Source organism: Ixodes scapularis, unplaced genomic scaffold, assembly GCF_016920785.2.
Source record: "Ixodes scapularis isolate PalLabHiFi unplaced genomic scaffold, ASM1692078v2 PGA_scaffold1__304_contigs__length_218370807, whole genome shotgun sequence".
Taxonomy (NCBI): domain Eukaryota; kingdom Metazoa; phylum Arthropoda; class Arachnida; order Ixodida; family Ixodidae; genus Ixodes; species Ixodes scapularis.
The window spans coordinates 205,295,642-205,318,525 of record NW_024609846.1 but is presented as its reverse complement, the minus strand read 5'-3'; the positions used below and the strand labels follow the sequence as shown (position 1 = coordinate 205,318,525).

The following is a 22,884-nucleotide window of genomic DNA, read 5'->3' as shown; positions in this document are numbered from 1 at the left end:
GTCGCAACACCAGCAACACGGTCCAGCCGCGTTCACACGCAGCAACCGAATTGCTACGACTTGCCATCATCATCATGAAACTGTATTGTTCTTGCACTCTTTGGGCACATAATTACGCGCCATAAACGTGTTTTTATCCATTTAAATGACGTTGAGAACACTAATGCATCTTTCTGAAACGGTTTATTTAAAAAAAACAAAAAACGATCAATTTCAAACCAGAACCAAGTTCTTCATCACCGGCACGGGGTATCACGTCAAAATATCGCGTCCCTGATTGGCTGCAGCCGCTTCAAACGTCTTTGCATTGCTCCGAGTTGCTCGCTTGTTTCGAGCCGGACCCGATCTCTGCAATTTGTGTCGATCTAGGGAAAGCTAGGGAACACCTCGCCAGCAAAACCAAAATTGCTGAGAAAGTGGCTCCGTCTGGAGCGGGCCTAACTTCGTCCGTGCATCCCGTTGCAGACACAGCGGCGCCTGTCCGGAACCCCCAGGTTGAAACCCAAGAAGCCCCGTAGAATGCGCAAGCCTCCGGATACAAAAGAAAAACAACATCCCTTCCCGAGGGGTCATCCCGATGGTTGAGACACAGGAAGACGCTTTCCAAGGGGGCCGCGTCGGCGGAAAGGCCCACGCGGTCCCTCGTTAGAAAAAACAAACCCACACAAAACGACCGGGGAGGGAGCGTCATACACGCCGCTAGACAAGACGACCGTCGCCCGGCCGATCGAGAAACCAGCCGTCTTTCCCAGGACCCTTACAATCGGCTCTATACAGACTTAGCGTGTAGTTATTACAAAAAAGTGTAACGTCGACAGGTAAGCACACCCTCTCATAGCTATTTCTTCTCACGAGGGCATCGTGTAGTTATTTATGTGGAAAGCGGACACAGCATGAGCTATATTTTACATAGCTAAACACTGTCTTCACTTAATAACTCAAGTTCATACACACGTAGCTAGCTTTTCTTTCCACGTGCCTCTAACTATAACAGTAAACATCGTGAAAACTGAAAGGGGTTAACCTCGTGAGAGTGTGACTGAAATAACTAGTGACATTTTTATAACCGGTTCGTTCAAATAACCTGGACATAAACATGAACATCGTCTAACCTCATCTTTAATGAAGATGCTGAAGAATTTTTTTTTTCATCAGTGGTAAGCGAATAAAACTCGAAAAAGAATAGTACGTCGTAATTCCTTCCTTTATACTGCAAAGACACACCAAAACATACCGGTTCCTTGCAGTACTGAGACTCAGAATCGCACTGCAATATTGAACACGAGAAAAAAGAAAAAAAAATTACACCATATTCCCGAGGGGAACCATGGGGTGATGCGGAGCATCGCGGATCGTTGACGCATGGCAACTGTCCGTTGCCATGCGTCAAGCGTCGTATGCTCATGAACGGGAGTCGAGGAGCCATGAGCCGTTCTTCCACCGTGTTCAACTCGGGTAGATGGTCCGGTCGAGTTGGGTAGCGGTAGCCGTAACTCACGCTCATCGCAGGGACTCGACCCGCGATCAACGAGTTTTTACACGACGCACACACAACGTAGTCGTTGTAGTCAGTCTTGCTCTTGCCGTCGGCGCTACCGTCGTCGTCGTTGCTGGCGTCAGCGAACTCGTTGCAAAGAACTGACAGTACGTTGGTCCGATGAGTTTCCTTACGGATGTTGCCGATGCGCGTGAGGTTGTTGTCGAACCAAGGTCTATCACACACCTTGCAGCTGTGTCCGAAGCTCCGGTCCAGGAAGTCACGTTTGAAGCGAGCGTCGGGCTGCGCGTGCTGCTTGGCTCGCGCCGCCGCTTTCGCTGCGCGCTCGCAGTCGCGTGTAGCATCGGGAGCAGCCTCTCGTTGTTGACGTTTACACGCGGCTTCTCGTACTCGAAGGTTGGGTTCCGCCGCCCGCTTCGTACGTTTACGTTGAACTTCACGGTCCCGAGAACCAACGCGGCTTCCCGTCTCCTCTCCTTCACTTAACGGAGAGAAGACTAGAGGAGGAGAGTTGCGCATGCGCACGCGGTGTGAGTAGAAGCGAACGCACGCGAAGTGCACGCAGCTGGTAGAGAGAGAGAGAGCGGAGAGAGTAACGCGCAGCTGTTGGAGAGAGGGAAGGAGGAGAGTTGCGCATGCGTAGTCTGAGTGCGGACTACGACGCCGAGGGACATAGACCCGAGCAAGAGATGCTCCGCTTCTAAAAAATATATTCGCCCATCTCAATTTTAGATGCATCTCGATGCATACCCTCAGTGCATTGTGTGAGGTCCAAAGTTTCGAACTTCCATTCTGTATGTGGTCTCACGCACATTAATGTCGCGTGCAATAGCCACTGACGTGATTAGAGCTTGGCGAGTGTCCTTTAGATGCTCAGCTTCCGACAGGCGCTTGTCGCCTTTCGTCGTGCTTTCGCGGTTCTCCTGCACGCAAAGAACCCACGGCAAGCAGAAGAGTTGTCGAAACTGTACTCCATTTCACCTTACGTCCTACTGCAGCGGATGGTACGAGCCATCGGAGCCAATCCGAGGCCGCCTAAGTTCCCCGTGATTTTGGAGAGGAAGCACCTTGACGCGCGGAAAGCGTCGTCACGTGTAACATTCACGGAGCTGAATTGGCTGGAGGGATCGTAGTGTCCGCTGCGGCCTGAGCTGAGGTGGAACGGAGTACAAGGAGCGCACTCTGGGGCAGGACAACTGAAATACCTTCCTACCGCCCTCATCTTGTCAGTGACTGTAGAAATACAAAAGAGAAGAACGATAAAAAAAACGCGGAAATCAAGAAAAAAAAAAAGCGTTGCTTGGAGAGGGAGAGAGGGTGGGGCGACGGTAAAGACGGAATTCGCAAGTTTGGCGTCAATCCAGCGAACCTTTTGTCTTTTGGTGTCCCGGAAGATGGTATTTTTAGAGTCCCGAGCCAGCTGACACAAACACACAGACGCTCAAAGGCGTCGGACCAGGAGGCGCTCAAAGCGGAGGTCCCGCGGTGACGACAGGAAGAAGCAAACAAAGCGCCAGACCCCCCTCGTCGGCAGGACTTCTTCGCGCTGAACCAGGGCTGTTCGGCTGAGCGTGTTTACGTTCATCTGGGCAGACCACTCACCTCTCCCCGCTGATCGGTGCTGGAGGACCCAGCGGGAATACCAGGTCTGCGGGAATGTCGCCGCCGCTCGCTCCGAGGCGTTGCAATGTGAAGCTTTCCCATAAACCAGTTCTTCATAAAAAAAAAGTGTCGTAAACGGCCCGCGCTTTTTTAAAACTTCTACTAAAAGGTGCAAGATACCGCGTGTATCAAATATATCCCAAGCGCTCCAGCCCGTGCTAGAGGAAACATGGGAACTGTGTTCCTCCAGGTCCTTACTGATGGGTAATTTCAACCCTATCCATGGTTACACTGTTTTTGAGCGTAAGTCGGAGTCACCCTGAACAAGCGCCTGGTACACCCCAAGGACCTGTCATATCGCTTTTAAAATTTCTCTTCAATGTCAGCGTTTTTGACACTGTGCATGCTGTGCACCCTTCAACCTGGATGAGCTGCAGAAATCTCTTACATTATTATCATTATCGTACAGCTTCAGAGACGCTACCTGATATTAAGTTAGAAACACTACAGATGCTATAAACAGCCCCGCTGACTCTGAGCTAAACCCTGGTTTTTGTGGCTGTAAATTCTCAGCTTTTTAAGCAATTTCTGCTAAAACAACAATCACGAGAGTGATAATAGTGTAAGAGATTTTTGCAGCTCAACCAGGTGGAGAGGTGGATCGCACGCACAGTATCAAAAATATTGACATTAACAAGAAATTTTAAAAGTGATATGACAGGTCCTTGGGGTATATCAGGCGCTTGTTCAGGGTGACTCCGAATTACGCTCAAACACTGTGTAACCATAGAATCAGTTGAAATGAGCGAGCACTGGTGAGCTGAAGGAACATCGCTCACATGATTCCTTTAGTGCGGGCCAAACCCTTGTCACTGTAGCAAATGGTCTATTGATCCTTGCTCATAGAGCCACTAAATCAGTGTGACTTCTGAGTAACAAAACGTTAGCCACCTTTTTGCTTACAATATTTGCTGCTTGTAAGTTAAGCCTAATTTGAAATCGCGGGAAATGCTTAATGCTAATGCCAGAATAAACCTTCAGTTGTTAGTCAGGGCCTGTATCGTCCGCTTTTTTCCTTCACCCGTGTACCATTAGCGCAGTTACATGTTGTTAAACGAGTTCGGGACAGAGAAAAAAAAGATATTGCCCGAGCTTCCTGCGACCGTATTAAAAAAAAAAAGAAGAAAAGAACACTTTTAACGTTTGTGTTTATACAGCGTAGGGTCGGTCTGCCTGCAACGTACGGTGACACTGGTTTACGCTGGGGATAAACAAAAGTTATTCAGTGCAGTACCTCTACCAGCCCGAGGTCTTTAATGTTCATCACGAAAGTAGTGATACACGACCGCAAGCCGGTACGATGCTAGTCCAGGTTGAAACGGGCAGGGGTGGGGATTGAACCCAGGGTTCCTGTGTTCTGTAGCGCAAGCTTTTGCTCCCCGTGCTCCGAGCTGGTGTGCGTAAACCCCACCGATCCCCCTTGACACTGTATCTAGAGCTTAGGAAGTAGCATTATTCGAATCGTAACGATAGCCAATCGCGACCGCTCAACACTAAGCTCCAAAATGGCGGCGCTCACGAGAAAATCGGAGAATAGAGTGCCGTTACTCTAAGCGTACACTCTAAAAATAGCCCGTGTGTCTCCTTTCCCGCACAACACTCGGTGAGTCAATCACCATAACTTGCGGAGGCAGCTCAGAGAATCACGATGCCGAAACTTATGTTTAGACCAAAATACGCATTCTGTGTTGTGACATTAAGCAATGAAAACGTCACGCTTGCGCTGCTTAATGTCACAACTTAGACAGCGTTTTTTTGTCGAAACATATGTTTCGGCATCGTCATTCGCTGAGCTGCCTTCGTAAGTTGCGATGATTGACTCACTGAGTGTTGTGGGAGCAAATAAACTCACGGGCTTTTTTTTTTTTTTTTTGTCTTTTCTTTAAGTTGTAGCTTATTTTGTTATTCTAGTTCGCGGTATGAGAAGACCGTATGAATCGGTTTTTCTTAGCGTACCAAGCTAAACGCTTGTGCAGAGGCGGTGCGTCTTGTGTATAAATATTTAAAAATATTAAGATAACCAGAATAATTAGTAAAAAATTGTAAACAGTATTCTCTACCTGCTGTTGCAGTGTGTAACTGAAAAAAAAATCTTGGTGGAGTAATAGCCCAGAGAGGTTGGCAGGTGCTGACATAAAGTCAGAATAGTTAGACAAAGTAAATATGTTTTGTTTCCTTTAAGTGGGTCGTCTGAGAAAGAAGAATAAAAGTATGGCGCAACTCCGAAAATACTTGCACCGAATTTTACTTCAAAACATCGTCCTTTGTCAGAAATGAGCGTCTGCGCCTTTAGGTTTTTCTGCTTTCATTCGTTGGCTGTTGCTCCGATCAAATGCCGTTTGTTAGTACATGTGCACCCTGGACAGCAAAACGAGGTTTTTAATGTTACATATTTAGTAAACTAAAATCATGACCTTAAATGTATAACACTATGTCCACCCTTTTCTGCCATTCCATTACAAAATCTTAACGGGACGCGTTAAGGAACCGACCTAAGCGGTCCCTTTAAATACTCGACGATCCATTTGATTCACGCGGTATATTGTGCAAGAAAACCGAATCAGTTACTAACCAAAAGATGCATTCGAAAAATAAAACATTACTCACGCAGCTGGTTACAGGGTACGTCGAACGAGTAAGAACAATATGAAAACAATGTTATTCAAAATGAGGTTAAAAAAAAACAAAAAAAAAACACCTCACACTCTAAGAAATGCCTGCGCGTCTACTTACCGGCATAACACTCAAAAAGCCAATCTCTGCGATCTACGAAATCAGCCCAGCGAATGATGAGGCGTAACATCCGTTTAGACCTCAAAATAATGTCTGCGCTGTGGCATTACGCAATGCAAGCATGACGCTTTGCATTGCGTAATTCCACAGCGCAAACTTTATTTTTAAGTCTAAACAGATGTTCCGCCTCAGCATTCGCTGAGCTGATTTCGTAGATCGCAGAGAATGGCTCTTCGAGTATTTTGCGGGTCAGTAGACGCGCAGGCATTTCTTAGACTGCAGAGATGTCATACCGTGTTGACACCAGTTATACTGTGTATGACACCAGCATGTGAGGCATTTCTTAGTGTCACATTGTGAACTTCTTGGTCACAACGTTTGTAAGCTCATATTAAGGAAGTTCCGGTAGATCACTCTGATTGAATCGCTGCCTGTTTTACGGGTAAGTTGATGCGCGGACATCTTTGGACTGTGAATGAGTGCGCAGACGATGTTGTCATCTCTTGTCTTATTTATTTGCTTTCCTATGTAGCCTCGTTATTTTTTTCTTGATATGTGAGTTTCTGTTTCAAAAGATCGTTCATCAACCTGACAGCGTTCGAATAATCTTTAAATGTAACGTGCAAACTGGGCAACGCAGTTTTGTTATCCCGAATAGCATATAAGCCCTTTTTCTCGTTTTATTTATTTCTCTAAATCAAAGGAGCCCGACACATAGGGCGCGGTACACTTTTCGAATTTAACCTTTCACATCCGAAGAGCTGTCAGCTCAGTCTCGTCAAATAGCAGTGTTTTAGATCGGCGAAATGAACAAGGAGAATTTCACTGCTCAATTTATCCCGGGTTAATGTACCTGACGTTCTAATTTGTACCAGATTTTAAACTGTAAATATTAATTGATATTCAAGTGGACTACCTGCGAGAAGCCCACTTTAAATATCAGCTTTTGGAAGCATTTGGATGGTGGACTTGAAGTAAATATGAACTGCTGACAAGCACGGTGACCGCAGGATCCCACCCCCCCCCCCCCCCCCCCCAACCCACAAAAAAAAAATATATATATATATATATTATACGAAATATTGGTAGTAGTTCATCCGGGTATTCAGACATTCACTTTTGTGTCGAAAACGAACATCTGACATAATGTAAATGGCCTCATTTTTGCGGACTACAGATGTGGCGAATTTTTCAGTTTCTGTAACATTCTACGGACGCAAAAGTCCTTGACCGGGAGGGGTGTGACGTGTATTCGTTACAATATACTAATTTACTCGCGCGATCAATTGTTTCGCAATATTTAGCCCTTCACAGTATGCGAACTTATCTTCTAACACGATCACTCCACCCGCTCTTCTAAATTAAGGTTAATTGGCAATAGGTTTTTATTGAGAGCTCCGTGACTTATTATTTGTTGTTCTTATCGGCTAATGTCGCCATCTCATCAGAGAGTTTTTGAGGGCCGTTTTTGGACGTCCGATACGGTACGATGGACCCTCCGGTACGAACTACGCATGTGCGAGTGTTTTGTGGTAGCGCATGCACAGTTGGTACTAGAATGCCCGCCGTACCGTATCGGATGTCCAAAAACGGCTCCCTAAAACTCTCTGTTGACTGCGGAGCGAGAGTACGATGCTCGACACACCGTTTCTTAAACTATCTGTGTCTGCTTGTCACGGACTCTTTGTCACAGTTTGTGACAGCAGACTGTTTGTCACAGGCAGCGATAAACTCTGGTGTCGAACACCAGACTTCATTGCTGACCTGTTCGCACGCATGCATATGCGCAGATTACACTGCTTCAACGAAACGCCTACTTTCGCAAAAGGTTAACAATCCTATTGGTGGCTAATTTGGGCCTAATACGGTTATGCTCCGAGGGTTTAGTTAGTGCCAAAGCACCTTTTTTTTAAAGTTTCTGTGGGTTTTCTCTGGCTCGCCACGTAATTGCCAAGTGCCAGACGTGAGCTCATGATGCCACGCATAAACCCTAGAACCAGCAGTTAGGCATTAATCTGGCTCTCGCATGACAATCTATTTCCGAAGTTGTTACATGGAAACTATATAACCAGAAGGGCAGCCTAACTTTTGCAATTGCTTGGCGAGTTAGGGCCAAATGTTTAAGATCACAGCCAAACAGCCACGAGTAATGCCTACCTTTAGCGCTTGTTTGGCGAATTAGGGCCAAGATACTCAGACTCTTGATATGAAAGTCGAGTTTTGCTTCACCTTGTCCTCTTCGAACTTTTAAAATGCTACATTCTCAAAAAACAAGATTGTCCCAAATAACACTGCTAGTAGCGCACTATTAACTTCCACGGCAGCCCCCCCCCCCCCCTCAAATTAACAAACAAAAAAAAAAACAGGAAGAGCTGGCAATCTTTTATTTACCAATCCTTCAGAACGAGTTTTTCTAAGGCTATCATTCGACACATTTGTAAGAGTGACCATCAGGTGTACTAAACCTGAACCGGTATGTGCGTTGTCAGGTAAATACTTAATTATTACATTGTGCGTTCAAACTTTACACTCTAGCACCTATGTTTGGTAGTCGGCAATAATATTAATAGTGATAATAATTTTTATTTCATCAGGATAACAAAATAAAGATTACTATTATCTTCCAGCAGGAAAGCAAAATAGCTGTTTGAAGAATGCGTTTGTATACCATTGATTAATTAACCTCTCGAAATATTTACCCTCTGCATTCATCAAAAATTGGATTCTAGTATAATCCGTTTCAAGCTTTTCATGAAATGCGCAGTTCAAACTCTTTAGTGAAGGACAATGGAACATCGCAACACGCCTCCGACGAGTCGAAACAAATTCTCGTTCCCTAGGTGTGCTCGAGCGCAAAGTGAGCGACTACGATGAATAAAGCCCCCGCTACGAATCAATTAAAGGCGCGACTTCGGTATTTTAAACATGTAAAAGCGAATCAAGGACACAAAAGCCTCAAATGTTTGTGTCGGCCTCTGGTTAATCCTGCATTGTTTCCGTAATCCAACCTAATCCTTTGCCACCTTCAACTTTGGGAATTAAGACGTTCTTATGATCTGCTCTTTTGTAAGGCGTCAAAGCTCGAATCCCCCGCCGCCTCCGAAGGTCATTCTTCTGCATTTCCTAACACCAGCACAAGCATTTGGTTTTCTTTTTACGTTCAATTTAACGTAATTTATTTACCCCAATGACATATGTTGATGTACTACATAAGACGCTTTGTATATTAAAATGTATATTGGCTTTTGCTGCTTTTCCTATTATTAATTTATCTATTAACTCTTTATTAAATATGTTTAGCAAACACACACAATCTTCCCATCTGTTACGTATTCAACATTACCTAATATCGACAGAGACGCCAATCAAATTTGAGTGATGCTGGCCGAAGGTTTCCAAACAAGCCGAAAACCAACGACATTTTATGCGAATGTAACCACTTTCTAGACACTCGCAGCATACGTGAGTTTTCTAGGCTAATTAGTTTTTTTATGCACAGCGTTTTTCGCACTTCTTGGTAAAACGCAAATTTTAATCCAATTGAAAAAAACGCAGACGTCTGAAGAATTTGCCAAGTAATATTTTTCACAACCACAGACAGCCATATAGCAGTGCTGTTTGTATGACATACAAATCCGGTAAAAGTATATTAATGGTCCCAGCAATTAAGGTTAAAACGGGAGTGATGCTTCGGTTGGACTTTGCTCTCCTTGTTCTCTCAGGCTATTTCCCAACTCTTACTGAAGTAGGTTAGAGTTTTTCTTGCGGGTAATATCACGTGATAACGCGTATTAAGTGATGCTAGACGCCAGTAGGTTTTCGAACGCCAAAGGTACAAAATCTTTTACTCTGGAGCAAGATCAAGTAAATTTTGGAAGACATCCGTAGAGTAGGGCGAAAAGACGGGAGCAGAGCACGGCAAATCGTAAGCGCTGACATCAGTGGTCCAATGCAAAGAACAAGAAAGAGAGCGACTGAAGTGCAGAGAAAGAAACCGAACGACAGTTCAGGCCTGTTCATTTGGCCGCGACGAGTTAAAGTTGCTTGAGTGCGCCTCCACTTTATTTTATTTAATACAGATCGCCACGCCGGTGCTCTCGTGAATAATTAAAGCCAGAAAAATCTAGATACAGATATTGGAACTCATCTTTTCTTGATTCCTTCTGCATAACAAAGCGTAGCCAGCAATATCTTACCATCGGGACTACCGGTATCTGCGTCTATGCGCTTCCGTTCCGAAGCTGCCGGAGTGCGTGGGACATTTCCCTCTCGAATATTATAGTGACTTTATGCCTTAGAGTTGCTTTTTGGCAGACATGCATGAATGAATGAAAGACTGCTTTAAATTGTCCAATACGCAAATGAATATATTAATACAATTTTGAACCATAACCAGTTTGATTGTAAGCCCAACAAGTTAATCTGAAATATATTATTCTCTCGCAAACAAGTCCTCGGGGGATTTCATTTAGAGATATATTTTAGGGCGCATTCGACAAGAGTCTATTGCCGGATTAGCTAGAGTGCTTTAACTCGAAACGTACATAGAGGACCACTAAAACGGACACTCAACTTTTAAAGATAGCAATGGAGTCAGAGAGAATACGTGAGTATTTGTATTTGTGTAGGTCTTTCTAACTAACATTCGTTGACTGTTTGTTTTTACAGAGTAAACGACAACAAAATATTAGAATATAAAGTTATTAAATAAGCGAGTGTATTAACGTTACAAATGACTCCAAACCGGAGACAAACAGACAACAAAGGGACACATACAAAACGTCTCGAACGCAGTTGGGTAAATTTTATTCACACATCATGTTTTATACGACACCCTCTCGCACGACCTCCTCTGAGTTGCGCTCCTTCACACAGCCAACACCACGCCCTCCTTAACACAACAAATGGTACAAAGCACCGTCTTCTCTTAAAAAAGACCCTATGAAGGTCGTGAATAAAATATATTCAGCCGCTGTTGAGACGTGTGTATTAGTTGTCTTGTCCGTTCGACTCCAGTTTATAATCATGTGTAGCTGAAATATTACAGTTTTTAGTTGTCTTGCGGCACCATGATTAAAGGCATGAGACCAAGGTCAACGAAGCATGATTTTTGGGTGTCCGTGCAGAGATTGCAAAATATTCGGTTTAAGAAAATTATGGCTTACACTAACTCAGTAGAAGTGAAGTCTGCACGCTAAATTGTGACGGCATAAAATATTGTGATTTTTTCTCATACGTTTTGTGCGTAACGAATCACCTGGTCAGAGCATGTGAAGCGATATTTTTCTCAACATTCGCTCGGTGTTGGTGATGAATTAATCCGCTCTTAATTTTGGTTTCTTTCCTTTATACCTGGCGAATTCTCACATGTTCGTAATTTGTTTAATAAAAATACCCGCATTCAGGACCTGTGTTTTCTTAATTATAGTTCTGGAAGGAGCACAGGCTTTAGTTTACGTTGAGCAGCATAGAACCAGGGTTTAATCAAGTGTGAGCACGCGCCCAATGTATAATTCTTAGGGAAAAAAAGCCTTCAGATGAAACAGAAGGAAACAGTCAAAAACATTCGCTAAATGAATAGCAAAGCAGGTGTTGCGGATAGACAAATAAAACGACAAATATTAAAATTTAAAACAAGCTCAGGGAAAACTCTAAAACATATTATTAATAATCCTTCAGCCTTCGGGCCCTAAACAAAATGAATGAAATACATTCAAATTCCAAGGTACAAACGTTTAGTATTCAGGTGTCCTGAATAGCCCTAAACATTTAAGGAAAAAATAAAATGTATGACGTCTAAAAACACGTCGCGAATTTAAAATCCCTAACTACTACGTTCGATGTTATATTTGTGTGCTATCGCTTCAAAAAATGAGTGATTGGAGAAAATAATTAGGTTATTATGAAGATCATTTAATTCAAGTAATTTTGAAAGACCGAGATTCAACAGCGAATTCATTATCACCTGATAACTGGATATCCCCCCTTCAAAAAAAGCAAAAAAAAAAAAACATCGTCAAGTAAAAAAACCATCATCACAAAAAAAAAAACGCATTGAAACAGAGTAAGCTAATGCGTTTTGTACTTTACTTGGTTCATACTATATCCCAGTTTAAGTTAATTATCACATGAACTATATTTTGATCGATAAATTCAAATTAGTTCTCAGTCAAGCGAATGTTACTAGCTCAACCACAGACATACCTAGAACATTTATAAAATACGTAAACGTAAATTATGTAAAAAAAAAAAAAAAAAAAAGCTGAACCATTTTAACTTGAAGTTCCAGGGGCAGAACTTTAGTTGTTCTTTTGTACGCGAAGTCCAAAGTTTTTCCGTGCCCACATAAGAGAACAGGTCTGTAAACACGATCGAATTTCCATAATCAGACCTCGCTCAGCCAAATGCGAAAATAATGAGCGGCTTGTTTGGCAAATCCTCCACCGCCAAGCAAGCTTCCGTTTTTTTTATTATTATTTATGCCAGAAGGCATTGCATTTCAGCTAAGTGTAATCAAACTTTGCCACGTAATTAGACCAAGCAAAAAAAAAATTGGCCGCCGCATTTATTTTTGTTTTGTGTCGAGGTACGTATCCCTTCTATTATTACTTTGTAATCAAAAGCGTTTTTTGTTTTTGCGACGGATGCTATTTTGACGATTTTTTTATCTTTGTCGTTTGCCCTAATTAATGAAATTGCGTAAACGCAAAACAATATTGATAGTTGTCAAAATCAATATATTTCTGCCGAGAATAAAGTTTGAAGGTGGCTATCCTCATTTACACGATGATATTAGAAAAAAGAGAAAAGCTTATATCAAAAGTGTAAAGAAAAAAAACCTTTCTGGATGAATGGTTCTGTTTTGTATCTCTGATCAATTCCTGTCAACATGCTACGATGAATTCACTCAGTGAAAACGAGCGGGATAAACGAGAAGGTCAGAGTTGGAGGGTATAAGCCGCCTAATTCTATCTTTGGATGCTCACAGACGGCCGGTTCTGCTCTTTACAAATATTTCAAATCGTCAAATATTTATAAAAATAACTAAAAAAATTTATTTGCAGATTTTAATTTTTTTTTTTTTTTTAATTTGTAGCTTTTGGATGGTTTTATGCTCAACCAATGAAGATCGATACGTTTTCGGATAAATACGTCGATCTTTGTGCGCGCGAGTAATTTCGGTTTATTCTTAGTGAATTTTTTGGTTTTATTTTGAAGCTTTAAAGCTTGTTCACTGCCTAAAGAAGGATACTGTCTGACACATGTCATTAGAGTATTTCTAGTTGTAGGGACTGAACAAAGTAACGACAAGGATGCGTATGATGTAAACGCGCAGTTGAATGTTTTTCTGTTTTTTTTTTCAAAAAAGAAACATTAAAAGGAAAATATGGTCGAGGAGTCAACTTCATGGACCTGCTCCTCAATTTTAAGATTTTTCGTCAAGACGAACGAAGATGTATTTATTTCTACATTATTCACAGTCCTCAGTGGAACCATAGTTTTAAGCGGAAACTAAAAGACATTTCGGATACATGTGCAAGGTTTCGTCTACACTGCAGTAGGTGGCCGAAGTGTCAGACTAAGTAAAAGTCGTGAGGGTTACATAAGGCAGTCTGTGCGTTCTCGTAAAAAAAACGACTCCCCTTACTTTGCAAAGGTGCATTCACTGGCCATCGAACCGGTGTGTTTGGCCCTTTAGCATGTACTGGCAAAAATGGGTGCATGTTGGTTATGTACAGTCACTATTTTATATCACTGATTGTTCACTGCCTTTCATCAATCACGGCACGAAGCCATACATTTGGAATGGTCGACTGTTAGCCACAATTTTTTCTATCGCAATATAACGTTCTTGACCCAGTTAGCCCTCCAAAAGAACGCCTAACTTGACAGCATTTCGGCAATCCTAATGTGTGGATTGGCCCTAATGCGGGTTTTCTTCAATGCTTTGGTCAATTCCAGAGTACGTCTCTACAGAGTTTCTATGGTTCTCCTTTGGCTCACTACGAAATCGCCAAAGTACCAGACTTGAGCCAAGGATGCCAGACGACAACCAAACTACACGCTGTTAAGCTCAATGCTAAGACTTGTACGGCAATTTAGGCCCGAAGTTGTCACATGAAAACCAAACAACCAGAAGTGAAGCCTAACTCTGGCACTTGTTTGGTTATTTAAGCCCAGACATGCCCGATGACGTCTAAACTACCCGCAGCGAATTCACACTGTGGCACTTCTTTGGCGAATTAAGGCCAAAATACACAGACTCAGACCAAAAGAGATCAAGTTTGCTTTACTTCGTCTTGTTCAGGCTTTTCGAGGCCCTAAATTTTCAGAGAGAAAAAACAATTGGCTCAAAGAACTGAGCAATTTGGATTTTGTTTTTCTGTAATACTTATCATTCGCCAACTCTTCTGTTTGAACTGGGTGCATCGTCTCTTTCTTTTGTTTTGATCTTATTGTGTACCTTAGGAATTAATTCTTGGATTTATATTGTGCAACATTTGCGTTAACTGCTTTTAGTTCAGGCTTATACACATAGAAGAATACCTTTTTTTTCGCTTCAGTACGTGAATTGGCAGCAATACTTCAAGTATACCTCTTCAGAACTCATATGGGGATAGAAACATAGCAAAGGCTTACCCTGTAAAACACATACTATCGTACAATTGTGTGCCTCCGCGGTGGTTCCGTTCATCGTCCAACATAAGCAGGCTAGTTTTTAATAGTTTTTACTTCTGTCGCCCTTTTCAGCAAATATACAGCCTGATTTAAATTATATTCGAATAAATTTACTATTTTATTAAGCTTTTCATCTTCGGTTCGTCTTCGCGCAGGAATGCCTGTCTTTTTTTCTACCGTTTTGTTTATTAGTGTCAATCTTTTTTACCCTGCCAACATTCCTGCTGACTGAAAGAAGAGGTTTTGGAATTTCTCAAGAAGACTTTTGTTTATAATCGTTTTGCTGTTCTTTTTTAATCCCTTAGCCAGCAAATTGCATCGTCCAACCTACATAGTACTGCACAAAACAGCTTGCTAAATTTGGTGCGGAATAAGATCCTTGAACATCGTGATAATTGTGCCAGCGGAGCCAGCCCTGGGGGTGGTCTTAATGCCGTCATTTCTTGTCGACCTGCCACCATCATCCCGAGAGAACGTTTCATAATGGCGGCGCAGCCGGCACTTAATTAGGAGCAGCACGTTCACAGCATCCCCGAGGAAGGAGGTTTCAGTTAGTTCAGCGATCGATGCCTACCTGCCTCACTCTAATTACAAACATTTATAATGTATGAGGTCGGGCTGCTCGTGCCCGTTGCAAGCTCTCGGGATTCTGGATAGTTTGAAAGTGTACATTTTGGATCAAGCCGCATGTACAGTGCGGGCATCCTTTGAGCTAAACTCGCCAGTGTGGTCTGGTAGGACAAGCCGGTGTTTCCTTTCATTTCATATAATTTCATTTAATTCTATTGTCCCTCAAAGGTACATATAAAATGCATTACATAAAGGGGTGAAGGAGACAAATTCGAACAACAGGTAAATTAAAAAAAAACAGCCGATCAATTATGATAAAAGTGTATACAATTATCGACAAGCGCAAAATGCGAAAGAAAAACAAATTAAGGAGGAACAATAGGTAGTGGTACCTAGCCATAATAATTATGAAGAGTTTGGAGGTGTGTCTTGCAAATATTTCTAAATTTATAGTGATAAGTTTAATTTACAATTAATTTAGGAAGATAATTCCAGTTATTAATGGCAAGAGCCAGTGGGGAGTTCTTAAATATATTAATCCCTGCGACTAATGGCTTAATTTTTAGGTTATTGTAAAAACCCATGCAAATTTGTGATGTCGGTTGTTTAATAAAACTTGGATTTGCGTTTGGGCTATTTGGTTGTGATACATAGCTGAATGTGCTGCGCTGCGAAGTTCTACAGAACAAACGCGTGGCTAGAAGATGAAAGGAAAACAGTGAGCTACATTGAGATGAGGAGAAATACAACAAGAAATACAAATGCAACGCAGACTAACAACTCTTTATTCTTTTCCTTGCATGAGTTTTCCCATGCATGAGTTTGAAAAAAAAAATGAGAAACTTAGAATTAATGAAAAATGTCTTCATGAGGATCCGTGGACTTTCGATGTTTGTGATGTTGTTTTCTCTTCTGATATACGTTCGGTTTCTATGGTATGAGTCTGGACCTTGAAGCTGGTGCTGGCGTCCTCCTCATTATGCTGTGGAGTGTCTAAGCAATTCAATTTACTTTTCGTTCAATGCAATTAATGGTTAACTGACGCAAGTGCCGTGCTTTCCTGATGCCATATAGAAGGCTTCTATAATTTCTCGCTTGTCCCCATTTCTCGATCTGTCCAAGACTGAGGTAGTTCCAAATAGCGATTTTTGCAGCTGCGTCTTGCACAATGCGCTGCCAGGTTGTCGGGTGCTTGCAATTGCCCACAGGCGTATTTATGTTCTCGGAGTCTCTCATTTAGGCACCTTCCTGTCTGTCCGAGCCGAAGGCAAAGACTATGGACCTGATCGGTATGGTGCATGACGTTGCGAGGAAGGCTTCCGAAGAAGAGTGGAACACATGCATAGCTGCCGGCATCCAAGAAGTTTCCAAATGTCTAAAGACAACCAGGCAACCAGGCTTGAACACCAACCACACGGTACGTTGGCTTAGAAGGAACAACTGCAGCCTCCTGCTTGCTGACAAGATAGCGGAGTTTGTCATCTTAAAACAAGAAATGTACAAGCACAAAGCAAAATAATCCGTGCTAAAAAACTTTGAGGAACAAAAATATATCAATAGAGGCAGTACGAAAAACGCCCGAGCACTTGTGGCACGACAGTGCGAAGGACTAGGCATCACCGAGATTGCAAAGGAAGTCAAAGGCAGCCGTGAACTATGTCTAAATCCATTCTTTGCAGTCAAAGCGCACAAGGAAGGCAGTCCATTCCTGGTAATTGTAGATGACAAAGGCACTTGGCAACATGTTATTGCAAGAGAACTATAGAAACTCTTGTCACTTCTTCAAATCAATGATCCGTTTCTGGTTCGCAGCTCAGATAAGGTGGTGGAATTCCTGAACGGAACGCAACCCATCAATGCTTTCTCGGTAGATGAGAAGGGCATGTACAACAACTTGCCACAGCAAGGAGCCCTAGAGGCAGTGGAAGAGTGCATAGACGATTACGGTAGCGTTAAATTCCAAAACCAGAGCGGGATCAGCACATCGGATTTCCTCGATCTCCTGCGAGCCTACTTAAGCTCTTTGCACGTCATGTATGAAGGAAGTGTTTACACGCAAAAAGAGGGCATTTGCATATGTTTATGCATTGCGCCAGCATTATGCGACGTAACCTTGCAAGAGGCAACAAAGATTTAGTGCCGTTTTTTAGGGAGATCGGAGTTTTAAGGTACTTCATATACGTTGACGATGTTCTAGTCTGTTTCCCGATGAACAAACCGACAGACCTCATGTGCGAAACGGTAATGCAGAAGTTCAAGATAGCGCACAGAGGTCTTGAATTCACATTCGAAGTACCGGAGAGACGCAGGCTGCAGTTCTTAGACATCGAAATGGAATTTGACGGGATTCATACCTGTTGGATGTACAAGACAAGAGGGAAGAAAGGCATACTGCTGTGCGACTCAAAGCACACTAAGTTGGTGAAGAGGAGCGCCTCATTTGGGTGCGTTTGGCAGGCCATAAAGAAATCATTCCATCACAGGATATCAGAAGGCTTACAAAGGCAAGTCACCCGACTACAGGCAAGCGGCTACCCAGAGCCCTGCTAGTAGCTGTGGCAGACAGATGCATAACAATACTCAGAGGCAATCGCAAAACCGAGGAAAAGGACGTGGACAAAAAAGCACTGGTAGTGCTGCCATACATTCAAATATTTTTCCACGGGCTGAAGATGATTGCCGAAACACACGAGATCAAAGTTGCCCTATCCGCCCCCTTCAAGCTAAAAGGACTCTGCATAGAGGTAAATAAAAAGGAAGGCGACACAACCGGCCAATCGTCGTGTCGGGTAAAACACAAAAGCAAGTTCGTAGAATGCGTAGATGGGGTCGTCTATAAAATTTCATTGACGTGGGGCAAATCATACATCGGACAGACAGGAAGGTGCCTAAATGAGAGACTCCGAGAAAATAAATACACCTCCGGGCGATTGCAGGCACCCGGGAACCTGGCAGCGCATTGTGCAAGATGTAGCTGCAAAGCGCTACTTGCAACTACGTAAGCACGGCGCTTGCGTCTGTGATCCATCAATTCCACTGAACGAAAAGAAAATTCAATTGATTCGACACTCCACAGCATAATAAGGAGGACGCCAGAACCAGCTTCAAGGTCCCGTCCCATACCATAGCAACCGAACGTATATCAGAAGAGAAAACAACACCACAAACACCGAAAGTCCACGCATCCTCATGAAGACATTTTTCATTAATTCTCAGTTTCTAATTTATTTTCCAAAGTAAAGCATAGGAAAACTCATGCAAGGAAATGGAGAACAAAGAAAAGAATAAACCCTTGTTAGTCTGCGCCGATTCATGTACGTTGTATTTTTCCTCATCTCAATGTAACTCATTGTTTTCCTTTCATCTTCTGGTCACGTGTTTCTTTGTAGAACTTCGCAGCGCCGCACATTCAGCTTTGTCGGTTGTAAACGAAGGTCGCAAAAAAAGGAGGAGGATAATATTATTTGGCACAAGAAGAGAGGACGATAGAAATTAGTTCTTTCACACAACGGGCACAAGACGAGAGCAAATTTTAGTGAAGATATGTTGCATTTTCAAGAGTAATCATGTGATATGAAAGGATTCGCCTTGTTTTGAAACGATTTTAGTTGGTAATAATATATGATTAATGAGGCCACAAATAAAGTTAGCATAGTTCAATTTAGACGTTATAAAAGTTTTGTAGGTAGTTAGTTTAGCAGAATCTGGGGTGAGGTATACGTTACGTTTGGTATACCTTAAGCATTTACAAGCATTTACCGCTAGAGTAGAAGAATGAGTATTCCAAGTGAGGTCGTCAGAAACTGCTACGCCTAGATAATGTACTTTGACTCTTTTCAAGGGGCAGGTTTAGTTAGGAGTAGCTACGCATTACTGGATTACGTTGACCGGTGAATGGTAAAAGCTTACACTTTTCTTAAATTTACTTTCATTTGCCGCGTATCGCATCACTGAAAATATATTTAAATCCTGCTGTAATAACTAAGAGTCACCGGGGTTAGCAATACAACGATAAATAACACCATCATCCGCAAAACGTTTGATCGAAGGTGTTAGATGAAATGAAGGGTCATTAATATATACAAAAAATAGAAGCAGTCCAGAACGCTGCCCTGAAGAACGCCAGATGTTACGGGGATGCTTGATGATTTCTCCTTCGTCTGCCATTGACACGTGACTGACATCGGGTAGTTTGTTCAATAATTATTTCATGGGTTCTCTGCTTGGCATCGGATTCTTGATTGTAAGGTTTCTGAAATATATTTTGATGGACAAGGTTATTGCACCGTTGAGTTCTACGAAAATATAACAACCCTTGATATAGCCTCAATGTTCCACAGAGAGATGCAAAGATACCCTGCACACGTTTGATGTTGCACTTTATGCCCGAACTGATGCATGATGTTGCAATGTTGCGTGTCCATTGCAATTAACAAGATTGCATTGCCATTGGCTGGTAAAAATTTACCTTTTGTCTTTTCTTTATCATAAAGCTACTCAGATAAGAAGGGAAAAAACACCATAATGTTGCTCTTCATTCCCCCTTTGTTACCGTTCGTAATGACAGTTTTATTCTCGCGCTGGTCGCTGTGAATTAGTTGCAATAATTACAAAATAAAAATTTTCTTCCGCCTGAATATGCTTGGTTAGTTGAGCTGGCTAATGAATGAAACAATTCCGCTGATTTGAATACTTTTTTTTTTTTTTTTTTACCGTTCACCATCGACGTTTTCCTTATCACATCTCGACGGCAGGACAAGACAGTTTATGATCTTCAAGTTTGCATGGCTAATTTACATCCACGAAATATTGTCATTCCTGCTTTTTTTTAACAAAATTGTTAGCTAATTACGTCCTGAAGATGGCATGATTCCTAAACACTCTATACATTATAACTTGAGAAACTATAAGCTAAAAGCGGAAGGTCATGAATTCTAGATTGCTGGTTCGCAGCTACATCACGCGAATCACAATTCTGGAATTCTCGTGTATTTTAATGACCTCTTCCTTCTAGATGGCAATAAGAACGCGTTGTTTGGCGAGGAGAAAAAAAGCAAATGAAAAATTTTATGAATTAGAGGCTCTGAATTGTGGTAACGGAGCAATAAATTTCTCAAATTAAAAAAAAGAAAGCTTTCTCTACCGCGAGTTGGCCTGACGGTTTGAAATTGAAGGTAATAAGTAGTGAAAAATAAAGTATGACGAATCCTTGGGTTTTTAGCTAAACACGGTATACACGAACTCAGCTCTGTTACGTCATAGTGCGGTGGTGGCCTGTCGGGCGCACTTCCGGTCTGGGGCGGGGGGGGGGGGGGGGAGTCACCGTGAGAGACGTGCATTACTGTGTTGTTTTTGAAAAAATAAAACGAAAACCGGCCTTCTCGTCAAAGCACCGAGGCTAGGACCGTGCCAATAGAGCCGGAAAAGGTTTGAAGGTCAGTTTTCATGTGTTCTGTGCCTGCTCGGTATGTCCGAGAACGTGGATAGGGCCATGAAAAAGGAAAACCAGACGCCGTCGGACCACGATTGTTTGTGCGGGAAGCACTTTGGGTTGAATTCATGGATACTTGTGGTCGTCAGATTTATTTGATTTGTTCCAACATGAACGCAAGGAAACCGCAAAGTTGTACGGACCACCTGCGGACTACGTTCAGAGCGTCTTCAGTTGGAACAGCCGCCTCATCTTTCGAACTGTCGTCTGCTCTGAAACGATTCTGCTTTTGTCGTCTGCTCATTCAAACGACAGCGGCCCGTAGACCAAACAACCGGTCATGCGATAAGAATGAAGTGCAAGACTCAAAAGACTTTTAAGTTTGAAGGATGGTTTGAATAAACAGGCTCGGTGTAAACAGAAGATACAAACATGTGTTGATACCAGTGGCCATCACCGACTTGTTATGCCTCATTCATTTGGTCCGATTCTGCTTGTGATTTTCAGCATCGACGTCGACATCCCATCTACGGTTCACGCTTTTGCAGCCAGAGCGACGTCAGGGCTGAAAATGGCGAGCAGAATCCCAGCGTGAGAATCAGGCTTTAGCGTCCATTCTGAGGCGTCCACGCGGAATGAATCGCCGCATGTCACATTATTCAAGCAAAGTTCTTGCGCTGTAGCGTGCCTCCTCAATTTTGCTGAGGCCGCTCAAGTAGTCAGACATTGCCAGGAAGACGTGGAATCGACCATTCTAATGCAAAAAAGAGCACGGGAGACTCACACCGACGCCGACACCATCGCATTCCGATGGTTTATTTACGGGCGACGGTGAGCTTTTTGCCCGCACTCCATCGCGCATGCGCGGCGCCGGTGGCGTCCGCTTGGGGCGCTCCTGTTTGTTTGTTAACTTGTGTTGGTCTATACCAGGGGTGGCCAGGCTGACCCGGCCTGAGAGCCGCAAACAAAACCGCGAAACTTCCAAGAGCCGCAGGGGGGGGGGGGGGGGGGGGGTTCAAACTTTTGTTTAGAGCAATAAACCAAACTCGAACTACTTTCAATCTATCCGAGTCAAACTGTATTAAGATAGCTGTAGCACAAGACTAACACACTGCAACCTGTTTTTCTATCTAAAACGCGTTCCATTTCCCCTTTTGGGGAAGTGCTCGTGTGACCGGGAGCGAGGCGGAGTCTGTCTGTGTGTGTGTGTGTGGGGGGGGGGGGGGGGGTTAGGGGAGGGAGCCGCGAGCCGCACTATAACACGCGAAGAGCCGCATGCGGCTCGCGAGCCGCAGCTTGGCCACCCCTGGTCTATACTATATATAGTAAGGAGTGTCGTCTTGGAATGAGACCCCTGGCAGACGGATATCACTCTGGTCGATACCGCCCGAAGAAATCAGAGTCGGTCGCCGTAGGGATCCTTGGCTCTCTTTATTGTCCCCGCCATTCACATTGAGTCCGTGATCCACTTAGACATTCTCAGGCGGTCGAGACATCGATCTTAACCAGGGTATCGTATCCGTTGGAAATTGATTGCGGACTTTGAATCATCGCCGCCGGGGACTGCTGCCTTGTTGTTGTCTTTTGTGTCGGCGTGTATCTTGACTAGTCCTCACATATCCGTGTGCTTGCGTTTGGTGACGACATGTGTCTACGTGACGCTTTTTTTTTTTTTTTTTTTTTGGCGTGGTGAATGAGAATCTAACCTTCTATTTCTTAATGTCGTTTTTTTTTTGAGTCGTGGCGGAAAATCGTTATAAAATTGTCAAATTTTTTCTTTTTTCCGACTCTGCGCATGTCCGCAGGATTTCACTGGTTCATCGATTATATAAGTACCTTCGGTCGAAATACCTTTAAAATTCCCTAAAACGGGGTTGTGACTCATGCTTTCAAAGAAAACTCTCGCGAACGAGTCGTATCGCTATTCATAGTCAGGAAATATCGTTTTGTTTGCTATTGCACGCCCTCGTGAAATATATTTCTCCGTGAAATACGGCCTGTTCCTTGGTGGAAGTTGGAGATAAAATGAACATTTGAGCAACAAAAATATTAATTAAATGGTCGCTTATATAACGGTTTATCCTTTTCACTTCCTAAGCCTGGCTTATGTCGCGTTTAACCTTAGTTGAGATCTTGTGGTCACGTTCCAATATTAATGAAGGCTCTGTGCAACTGCATCTACAAACGCCTGTGCCAACTTAAATGACCGTACGTGGGAACGGCTCTCTGTTTTCTCTCAGGTTAATATTAGTAAATATCGTATATCTTTGTTTGGAGTAGCCGGCTGCCAATCTCACTATCTCTCGTGCAT

The 22,884-nt window shown here is 43.0% G+C and overlaps 2 protein-coding genes across 2 annotated transcripts in view; both read right to left on the bottom strand.

Annotated features, from left to right (window-relative positions):
• Window positions 1-985: 985 nt before the first annotated feature.
• On the bottom strand, window positions 986-1,891 carry LOC120841093 (the record flags this gene model as incomplete). The annotated part of the gene is made up of 2 exons (XM_040211928.1): window positions 986-1,009; window positions 1,361-1,891. Coding segments are annotated over 2 exons (555 nt in total), but the record flags the coding sequence as incomplete, so codon positions are not given.
• Window positions 1,892-6,785: 4,894 nt separating this feature from the next.
• LOC115327784 overlaps window positions 6,786-22,884 on the bottom strand; it is a 34,192-nt gene continuing 18,093 nt past the window's right edge. The window contains exon 2 of the mRNA XM_042290453.1: window positions 6,786-6,809. Coding sequence (XP_042146387.1) covers window positions 6,786-6,809 — 24 coding nt within the window. The remainder of the gene's footprint in view (window positions 6,810-22,884) is intronic.